This window comes from Bos taurus, chromosome 7 (assembly GCF_002263795.3).
Source record: "Bos taurus isolate L1 Dominette 01449 registration number 42190680 breed Hereford chromosome 7, ARS-UCD2.0, whole genome shotgun sequence".
Lineage (NCBI taxonomy): Eukaryota > Metazoa > Chordata > Mammalia > Artiodactyla > Bovidae > Bos > Bos taurus.
In genome coordinates, this window is record NC_037334.1 from 11,755,088 (window position 1) to 11,765,678 (window position 10,591).

The 10,591-nt window shown below is 57.6% G+C and overlaps 1 protein-coding gene across 3 annotated transcripts; it reads left to right on the forward strand.

The window, feature by feature from the left end:
- Positions 1–4,785: 4,785 nt before the first annotated feature.
- Positions 4,786–10,469, forward strand: PODNL1 (podocan like 1). Of its 3 annotated transcripts, XM_005208634.5 has the most exons (11): positions 4,786–4,861; positions 4,988–5,036; positions 5,175–5,402; positions 6,110–6,203; positions 6,492–6,556; positions 6,710–6,819; positions 7,364–7,520; positions 7,773–7,888; positions 8,545–9,202; positions 9,785–9,933; positions 10,054–10,469. In XM_005208634.5, exons 2-11 carry the CDS (start codon positions 5,034–5,036, stop codon positions 10,202–10,204), a joined length of 1,731 nt encoding a protein of 576 aa, XP_005208691.4. In that variant the 5' UTR covers positions 4,786–4,861; positions 4,988–5,033; the 3' UTR covers positions 10,205–10,469. The 3 variants fall into 3 exon arrangements, with proteins under 3 accessions (XP_005208691.4, XP_010805010.1, XP_024850635.2); XM_010806708.4 differs by lacking the exons at positions 4,786–4,861; positions 4,988–5,036 and having other exon boundaries at positions 5,053–5,402; XM_024994867.2 differs by lacking the exons at positions 4,786–4,861; positions 4,988–5,036 and having other exon boundaries at positions 5,053–5,402; positions 7,451–7,520.
- The last annotated feature ends 122 nt before the right edge of the window (positions 10,470–10,591 follow it).

A 10,591-nucleotide genomic window follows, 5' to 3' on the forward strand; every position in this document is an offset into this window, starting at 1 on the left:
GACTTCCCTTCAGATCTCATAACTTCCGGGCCCAGCCTCGTGACTTCTGGGTCTAACCTCCTTACTTCCGGGTCCAGGCTCGAGACTTCCGGGCGTGTCTGACCCTCCTTTCCCGTGACCTCTCTGCTGAAGCAGAGGAGGTTAAGAGATGGTCAAGGAGATTTGTTTCAGATTTTGCTAAAAGGATTTTGGAAGAGCATTTATCAAAGTCCTCAAGCTTATATTTTCCTTTTTTTTCGGAATCCTGGTAGAGGGCCATAAAGGCCTGGACGTAGGGAACCTCCTTGTATTTACCCTCGCGTTTGCGGTATAGACTGAATCGTGTTGTATCCAAGTGATCCCGACTGGGGCCATTTTCCCCCTCCTCCCAGGGAGTAATTAGGCCAGTATTTAGTACAGTATTTGATAAGTTTTTTCTTTTTTAGCCCTTCCAGTTGGTATCCCTCCCAGTGGGCCAAAAGATAACCCAGCGGGGTGTCTAAAGGGAAGCTAGGCTTATTTCCCATTTTAGCGATGGTATAGTTTATATCTCGTTCCCAGGGGACCAGTATTGGGGTGGATGCCCCTATATCTAACCCTAGAGAGATTGTAAGCTCTCTCCTGGTCTCAAATTGGCTGATTGTATATGCGCCAAAGGAAATGTTCAGTAGTAAGCACAATCAAGGGGCTGTAGGACTGGGCCCAAAGAATTAACCCCTAAGGATGTGTCTAGGGTGTTAATTTTCACCCAAAACCAGGTGCGACTATACTGAACCCCATCAATCAATTCCACGTAGACGCACTCAGCCAAATGCTCAATTAAATGGCTGAATTTAGAGAAACAGCACCTGATGGAGGGCTTCTAATGCCAGATTGTCTCCCCAAGAACAGAAAGCACAATTGATGGGGAGCAGAGAGCATAGCCTCTCAGAAAGTCTCTTGCAAAGACCCAGAACTTCAGGTCCAAGCATTGACAGAGTAAATGGAAATAACTTGGGTCTTCAAAGAGAGGAAAAGAGGCCAGGTTGAGAGAGAAGGAGTGGGAAGAGACAAAATGTCTAAGAGTCAGGGAGAGAAAGAAGAAAAAAAAGGGGTGGACTTACAGACGTCTCCTGCCACCTGCAGATACCCAGGCATTATGGGACTTTTCCCTGGGCCTCCAGAGAAGGGAGGACTGGAACTTGGCCCTACCAGAACCAAAATTCGAGTTCTCTGCCAAGAGGAGGTGATCAGTCTCCAATCCTCAGCTCAGGCTGAGGCCCTTTGACCAGATTCTTGCATCCAGGACCGGGGGACAGGAAAAATAGGATGGGATAGGATAGGTTGAAAGGAGAGGTGAGATAAAAGGGGTCAACAAAATCTGTTGTTCCTTACCTGGTCAGGGCACCCTGGCCAGTTGTCCACGTCAGGAGGAGACCAGGGACAAACGAGTCCCAATTGTGGCTGCTGGGTCAGATCCCTCGGCAGGCGAGCTGGTCCTGGGGTACCCCGAGTGGTCTGGATGTCAACCCCAGTAAAAATGGGGGTGTCCCTTCGTGGTTGCCAGTTGTTGTAGAAAGGGGGAGGCCCCCACCCCCTTACAGGGTCCCAAGAGTGGGCTCTTGTCTAACACTTGGAAAAGAATTGTCCGAGGAGACACGTGCTGACAAAGCAAGAGATTTTATTGGAAAGGGCACCCGGGTGGAGAGCACTAGGGTAAGGGAACCCAGGAGAACAGCTCTGCCACGTGGCTCGCAGTCTTGGGTTTTATGGTGATGGGATTAGTTTCTGGGTGGTCTTTGGCCAATCATTCTAATTCAGGGTCTTTCCTGGTGGCCCACGCATCGCTCAGCCAACATGGATGCTAGTGAGAGGGATTCTGGGAAGTGGACAGACATGCGGTGTCTCCTTTTGACCTTTCCCGAACTCTTCTGGTTGGTGGTGGCTTATTAGTTCCCTATCCCTTATCAGGATCTCCTGTCATAAAACAACTCAAGCAAATGGTTACTATGGTGCCTGGCCAGGGTGGGCGGTTTCAATCAGTGTGCTACCCCTAACACCTGGACCCAGCTATGCCTGAAGGACACCCCTTCAACATTTCTGTTCATGAGCTAATAAATACCCTGGTTTGTATTCGTCAGTTTGGCTTGATTCTCTTACTCCTTTGCATCTTTTAAGTTTCTTGCCAGAAGCTCACATATTAATAGTTTGGGCCTCATTGTCACGTCCTTGTGGCTAGGATCAGTTCAGTAGTTCTTCAACTCCCTGGGGCTTTATTTACTCTATTACTCTCTAATTACTCTGTTACAGAGACTAAGAAGCTGCTACACAATGTCCAAGCTAGTGCTTGTCAGTCCCACATGGAGAACTTGGAGGCCTGTTGTTCTCTTCTGGTCGAAGCTAAGTCCTGTCTTCTAGCCCTGAGCGTCCCATTTCCGGAGGTCACACAGTTCTAGGAAACATGGTTAAATGACTACCTCTTTGGGTCCAAGTTTCTTCTTCTGTAAAAGAGGGATTAATACATACAGACACCCTCTCTCTATCCATCATTCTTCCACATCGTGGTCCTTTCTTCCCACTGACCTGATGCACTTCACTTCCATCACCCCATGGCTTGACGACCCCTCCCCCCAAACCCTCCGTAGTTGGTTCTGTCTGGGGCTTACCATGCCCTCCTCGGGCCACACCAGCAAACATCTCATATCTCTTTATTTTAAAAAATGTTTATTTATTTATTTATTTATTTATATTTGGCTGCTCTGGATCTTGTTGCCCCACAAGGGAGTTTCACTGTGTCATGTGGGATCTCTCCTCATGGCCCTAGAGTGCTTGTGCTCAGTAGTTCTGGCTCATTGGCTTTGCTGCCCCGTGGCATGTGGGATCTTAGTACCCTGACCAGGGATCGAACCTGTGTCCCCTGCATTGCAAGGCGGATTCTTAACCACCAGATCAGATATTAGGGAAGTCCCTAATATATCTTTAGGAGTGGAACATGCTCTACCCAAACCGCCAGGGAATTCAGGTCCCTTGGGGGTAGCCCTCAACCAGTGACCAATGGAGGGAGTTGGAGGATCAATACCTCAGCTCTCTCACCCCTGGTGTGGGATGACTCTGATCTCCCAGGGCTCCGTTGCAGGACTGAGCTCCAGCTGCCTGCAGTGAAAATTTGCTTGATTATGGGAATGACCAACCATCCCAGTGTGCCCAGGACTGAGTGTTCCTGGGATGCAGGATTTTGAGAGCTAAAGTTGACAAGTTCCAGGGCAAGTTGCTTACTCCAGTGATATCTCATCAATTACTGACTGCTCCCTTCCTTCCTTCTGCCACATCCCTGCTCCCCTACAGCTGCTATCTCTGAGGCAATGGCACTAAATCTTCATCTCCGTCTGTTTTGGAGAGACCCCAACCTCCATCATGCCCTTTAAGCGGCCCATCAGCCACTCCCACCCAAGCTGAGCACTTTTGGGGCAGTTGCTTAGTTTTTTTCTTCCCACTATCTGGTTTTCGTCTTGTGACAGCCTCTTTTCTTAAAAATAAATAAATAAATAAATTTAATTTATGTGGCTGCTCCAGGTCTTAGTTGTGGCGTGTGAACTCTCGGTTGCGGCACATGGGACCGTTTCCCGATCAGGAAGCAAATGTGGGCCCTGCGCATTGGGAGCTCAGAGTCTCAGACGCTGGACCGCTAGGGAAGTCCCTGTCTGGTGACAGTCTTTTGAAAAAGGATCTTCTGTCATCTTCATGTTATGTGTGGGAAAGCAGAGGTTTGGGCAGGGAAATGACTTGTCTGAAGTCTTGCCGTTAAGTGGCACGTCTCGGGGGATGGGACCTGGGGCAGAGATGGGCTTCCTCACCCCTCGGCACACACTGCCACTCTGCTGTTGATGGCCTGGTATGTGCTAGGTGCTATCTTACCTTTGTCTTTTTTTTTTTAAATTCATGCATTTGGATTTCCCTGGTGGCTCAGTGGCAAAGAACCCGCCTGCCAATGCAGGAGATGCAGGTTCGATCCCTGGGTTGGGAAGATCCCCAGTATTCTTGCCTGGAGAACCCCATGGACAGAGGAGCCTGGCGGGCTCCAGTTCGTAGAGTCACAAAGAGTCGGACATGCCCGAGCGACCAAGCACGCGAACACATTCAAGCATTTGTTTGGCTGAGCTGGGTCTCAGTTGCGGCACATGGGATCCAGTTCCCTGACCGGTAATCCAGCCCGCTCCCTGCGTTGACAGCACAGAGTCTTAGCCGCTGGACCACCAGGGAAGTCACCTCTCTCACGTCCTTCTTATGCATTATCTCATTTAATCCTTACCCCACTCAGGAGGGCAAGACAATCACTCCCCCACTTTGCAGAGTGGGAAACCAAGGCCAGGAGAGGTGGCAGAGCCCAGGTTCAAGCCCAGGCAGGCTGCCCCTGAGCACACATCCTTAACCACATGGCTGGTGCCTCAATACTTGTAATTTCCTCTTGGCTGAGGCGGCCGTGGCCATTTGGGTACAGGGGGAGTCTAGCTGCCAGTGAGTCCAGCTGGCAGAGGGGAGGAGGGGCCCAGATGGCAGGCCTGACTGGGAGCGCCCCAGGCTGGTGTCTGGACCGGCAGGCTGAGTCTGGGCCTGCCCTGGCACTTGCTCCCAGCCCCGGCTCCTTGGGGACCCTCCTGTGCCCTGAAGTGTCCTCCACTCTTCTGCCCCCACCCCTACTCCTGCGGTCGGCCCAAATACCAGACAGGGCGAATCTCAGCTTTCCCCCAAGCATTCCTCGCTCCTGTGGCCCGGCCCAGGCTGGCCGAGGTTACGCAAGCGGAGCTGGGGTGGTTGGGGGAGGCGGGTGGGACCAAGGGGATGGGCTGGCCGGTCCTCACCACCCCATCCGGCGCCTGCCCGCCCTCCGCAGGGCGGGGAAAGGGTGGGCCAGCTCCCCTGAGCCCCTGGGGGAACGGGCTGGGGGGGGGAGGAGGGAGGTTTGTGTGAGATGGGGGGCGGTGGCGGCCACAGCACAACCTCCAGAGGTGACCGCCTGGTTTCCATTAAGGAACTCTGGTCAGCAGTTCGGGCGAGACGGCAGAGCACGGCTGGCTATGGTAAGGTGGGGCAGGGGTGGGTCTGAGGGTGGGGCCTGCCCGCCTGCTGCACACCCCCCACCAGGCGGGGATGCTTCCGTTGCCATGGTGACCCGGTGCCCAGTCTGGGGACACCCTGACCTGTCCCTCAACTCCCAGCGACTGAGCCTATTGCTGCTGCTCCTGCTGCTGCCTGGCCCCCAACCCGCCCTTGGCATGGAGGATGACGCTTCCTTCCCCCACCTGGGGGAGAGCTCCCAGCCCCCACCCCGGGCCTGCCCCCCACGCTGCTCCTGCCCCCGGCCCGACACGGTGGACTGCGACGGCCTGGACCTCCGGGTGTTCCCGGACAACATCACCAGGGCTGCTCAGCACCTCTCCCTGCAGGTGGGGCCGGCGTCTGGGTGCAGGGAGGCTCCCAGGGTGGACGGGGGAGCCTGCAGAGTGCCGGGGTTGGGGGTGCAGGGTCCCCGTGCAGGGGTGAGGAGCTGAGCGTGTGGGTCGTGTTGGTCTTGATGAGCACACAGGGGTCTGTGCAGGACTCAGGTGAGAGGAGGTGGGGGGCACAGATGCTGAAAGTGGGAGGGGCTAAGGGGTGTTGGAGGGGTCAATGTCTGCTGATTACGGGGTTGCTTGAGGTCAAGTGTAACGAGGCATCCGGGGTCAATTGTGGGGGTGGATGGAGCGTTGGGGGTCAGTGTCTTTTTGTTACAGGTTTGTTACAAAGTAATGCCTTTGGGATCAAGTACAGGGTGAAGGTTCAGTGGTAAAGAACCCTCCTGCCAAGCAGGAGACGGGAGTTCAATCCCTGGGTCAGGAAGATCCCCTGGAGGAGGGCATGGCAACCCACTTCAGTATTCTTGCCTGGAGAAGCCCATGGACAGAGAAACGTGGTGGGCTACAGCCCATGGGGTCAGAAAAAAGTCGGATATGACTGAGCGACTCAACAACAAACAACAGGGTGAAAGGGTGTCGGGGCTTCCTGCTTAGGCTGACAGGAAGCTGAGAAGCAGGGCTTGGGGCCATCTGTTGAGGGCCCAGGGCCGCGGGGGTCAGGGTGTGAATGTCGGCCCCCACCCCGGCCTGCCCTGCAGAACAACCAGCTCCAGGAGCTCCCCTACAACGAGCTGTCACGTCTCAGCGGGCTGCGGACCCTCAACCTCCACAACAACCTCATCTCCTCTGAGGGTGAGTTGGGGGAACAACAGGAGGAGGCCCGTCCACAGCCCGGTCCCCGCTGCCCTCTCCCTCCCCAGCTGGGTCTGTGGGCAGCTCTGTGGCAGTTCCCAGAACTGCCCTTTGCTGAGCAGGATGGAAACTCAGGGGATGGGGGGCGGGGGCTGTGGCTTTTGAGGACACAGCGGGGGCGGGGCCTGGAGGAGCCTCTGCCAGCCTCCAGGCTGGATGGGAACACAGGCTGCCCCCTGCCCTCGCCACCCGCCAGGAGGGTCCCCTCACTGCCCACCTCATGCACAGGCCTGCCCGACGAGGCCTTCGAGTCGCTCACACAGCTGCAGCACATCTATGTGGCCCACAACAAGGTGAGCACCCCACCGTGCCCCCACCCCCGCCCCAGGCCGGGCTCAGCAAGGGTGCAGCCAGCTGGGGTCACACAGCGCTGAGTGGAGGTGGGCGGCAGGCGGGAGGGGCAGGATGGGCGTGCCACCGGGACCACTGCGGCTGTGCTCCCGCAGCTCTCTGTGGCCCCCCAGTTTCTGCCCCGCTCCCTCCGGGTGGCTGATCTGGCTGCCAACGAAGTGACTGAGATCTTCCCGCTCACGTTTGGAGAGAAGCCAGCGCTCAGGTATAGCCCCTGGCCCAGCCCAGGCCCTGCTGGGTCTTGTGTAGGCCTGGGGTCACTCTGCACCCTGGGTTCTGACCGGGGTCATGAGCCAACCCTGGGAAGCTCTGGGTGGCGGGGGAGACAGGGCCCCGGATGCTCTGTCTGGAGAATTTCAGACTGGAGGAGGGTGCACACACTCACACATACACTCCACACACATACACACTCACATACATACACCCACACATTCGCACAGGCATTCACACACACACTCATTCACACACGTTCACTCAACCCACCCACCCACTCACACACACCATACACTCAACACACTCACACATTCACATACTCACACTCAAACTCACACACACACTCAACACACACTCACAGCCACACCCACCCACCCATACAAATCACACCCACACCACTCCCACACACACTCTGACATGCACACACACACACACACACACACACACACACACACTCTGAAGCCTGCCCTGAGCTCGGGCATGGGGTGGCGGGGAGGCTGGGGCCGGGCTGGTGGCAGGAGCCTGGCTCCCCTCAGGTCCGTGTACCTCCACAACAACCAGCTGAGCAACGCCGGCCTGCCCCCTGATGCCTTCCGCGGCTCTGAGGCAGTGGCCACCCTCAGTCTCTCCAGCAACCAACTCAGCTACGTGCCCCCCAGCCTGCCGCCTTCGCTGGAGCGGCTCCACCTACAGGTGCCCCTCTCCGCCCGACCACCCCCACGTCCCCACTCCCCTCAGGGCCCTGCACCTCGGTCCTGGGGGACCCCTTGTCATCCCAGCAGTCAAAAGTGTCTTTGGGTCCTTTCCTCCGGCATGGGTAGCTCACAGGCTCTCTCTGAGCAGCCTTGCTCAAAAGAACACCTTGTCCCTTACTCAGGAGCCCCCTGTGGCTCCCTATTGCCCTCTGCCCTGGACCTGCAGTCTCATTCTCTCCTCCCTTCCCAGAACAACCTCATCTCCAAGGTGCCCCGAGGAGCCCTGAGCCGCCAGACCCACCTCCGTGAGCTTTACCTTCAGCACAACCAGCTGACAGACAGTGGCCTGGATGCTACCACGTTCAGGTGGGGCCTGGAACAGGGCTTTGGTGGGGTGTAGGCTCATGCTGGCAGTAGGGTCTGAGGACTTAGAATCTGGGAGCCCCAGCCTTCCATTTCACCACCCCCCTTTATGGCCAATTCAAAGCCTCATTTGGTGTGTGCCTGTCGTGTACCAGGCGTGGCCAAGCACCTGGCCTCCAACCAGCTGGTGCCTTGGTCTTATTACCCAACATCAAGATGCCACATGAAGATCTCAGACCCAGAACTCTGACCTAGTCACCCCAGACTTACTTCCTGCCCAGATCTCTCAGCTCGTCACCCCTAAATTGAAATCTCCACCTTACATTTCTCAGGTGTGTGCTTGCATGCTCGGTCATGTCTGATTCTTTGCAACCCTGTGGACTATAGCTCACCAGGCTCCTTTGTCCATGGGATCTCCCAGACAAGAATACTAGAGTAGGTTGCCATTTCCTTCTCCAGGGGATCTTCCTGATCCAGAGATTGAACCTCCATCTCTTCCTCCCCTGGCAGGCAGGTTCTTGATCACTGAGCTCCCTGGAAAGCCCAGACATTTCTCAGGACAGCTCCTCAACTGTCCCACCCCAACCTGCCCTGCAGTATCCATCAGGGGCCTCCACTCTGGATGCCCAGCCCGACGCCACCTCTCTCTCTCCTGTCAGCAAGTTGCACCGCCTGGAGTACCTGGACCTGTCCCACAACCAGCTGGCTGCGGTGCCCGCTGGCCTGCCTCGCACCCTGGCTGTGCTGCATTTGGGCCGCAATCGCATCCGCTGGGTGGAGGCAGCCCGGCTGGGCGGCCTGCGGGGCCTGCGCTACCTGCTACTGCAGCACAACCAACTGGGGGCCACGGGGCTGCCAGCCGGAGCACTGCGGCCACTGCGGGGCCTACACACGCTGCACCTCTACGGCAACAGGCTGGACCGAGTGCCCCAGGCGCTGCCCCGCCGCCTGCGGGCCCTGGTGCTGCCCCACAACCGTGTGGCCGCGCTGGGCGCCCGTGACCTGACCTCCACGCCCCGACTGGCCGAGCTCAACCTGGCCTACAACTGCCTGGCCAGCGCCCGCGTGCACCTCCGGGCCTTCCGCCGGCTGCGGGCCCTGCGCAGCCTCGACCTGGCTGGCAACCAGCTGACCCAGCTGCCCTCCGGCCTGCCCGCTGGCCTGCACACCCTTCGGCTACAGCGCAACCAGCTGCGGACCCTCGAGCCGGAGCCGCTGGCTGGCCTGCACCAGCTTCAGGAGCTCAGTCTGGCACATAACCGACTGCGTGTGGGTGGCATTGGGCCTGGCACCTGGCATGAGCTGCAAGCCCTGCAGGTCAGGGGCAGGCTAGTTGGCCATACTATCCACAGGGCAGCTCCTTCACCCCTCTGTCTGCTTGCCCAGCTCCTCCCCTGGAAAGCCTTGAAATGCTAGAGAGCCCCCACTGTATGTAGGCTAGCCCTGGGATGCCACGCCCTCCTCCAGGAGATCTCTGACCCAGGGATGGAACCCGGGTCTCCTGCACTGCAGGCAGATTCTTACCATCAGAGCCACCAGGGAAGAATGGGGTTGGCCCCAAAGTTCATTAGGCTTTTCCGTAAGATGTTACGGCAAAACCTGAAAGAACTTTTGGGTCAACCCAATACTGTCTTTGTGAGTGATCAGCTGCATCAGTGGCTCCCATGGCAGGGACCCTATCTGGGCCCCCATCACCTAGAATGAGGCCTGCCCCAGAAGGGACTCAGTTTACCTCTGTGGAGGGCAGGACTTGGCAGCCATGAAGTAGGTGGGGGGAGGGGGCAGAAGAACCAGGTTGGGTATACAGGAGGGCCTGGGAGGGGAGCAGGTTGGGGCTTGGCTGAACAGGTGGCCCAGGGCCTGGGGCCACCACGGCGCCATCTCTGCTTGCCTGCCCAGGTGCTGGACCTTAGCCACAATGAGCTGTCCTTCGTGCCCCCTGACCTACCCGAGGCCCTGGAGGAGCTGCACCTGCAGGGCAACCGCATCGGCCACGTGGGCCCTGAAGCCTTTCTCAGCACACCACGCCTGCGTGCCCTCTTCCTCAGGTACCCTGCAGGTGGCCGGGTTAGGCAACTCCAGGTAGACAGGGCAGGGCTGTGGGCTGTGAGAGGGCCTAGGTGGGCCTGTCCCCTGGAACATGCCCTCACACCCATCTTCTGGTCCAGGGCCAACAGGCTTCACATGACCAGCATTGCACCTGAGGCCTTCCTGGGCCTCCTGCACCTACGCGTAGTGGACACGACGGGGAACCCCGAGCCAGTCTTGGTCCGCCTGCCGCCCACAGCCCCACGTCAGCCACGGGCGGCAGGCCCCTGAGCCCAGAGGAGCCCGGTAGAGCTATGGACTAAGGAGACAGTGCCCACCTGGGGTCTTGACCTGGCTCTCCTGGGCCTGGAGGGCTGGGCCTGCCCATCCTGTGCTGGCGGGGATACTGGGACGGGCCACTACCCAGACACCCAGGGAGCCCAGGAGACTGGAGCAGCCAAGCGCACACTGGGCGTACAGGCAACCCGGGCCCTGCTGGATGCTCCCCAACTGCCTGTGCAGATGGAGACAACAATAAAGCCTAGACCCGGCCTTCCCTGGTGGTCCAGTGGTCAAGATTCCACACTTCCACTGCAGGAGGTGTGGGTTCAATGCTTGGTTGGGGAACTAAGATCCTGCATGCCTTGCAGCGTGACCAAAAAACAAACAGAAAAACAC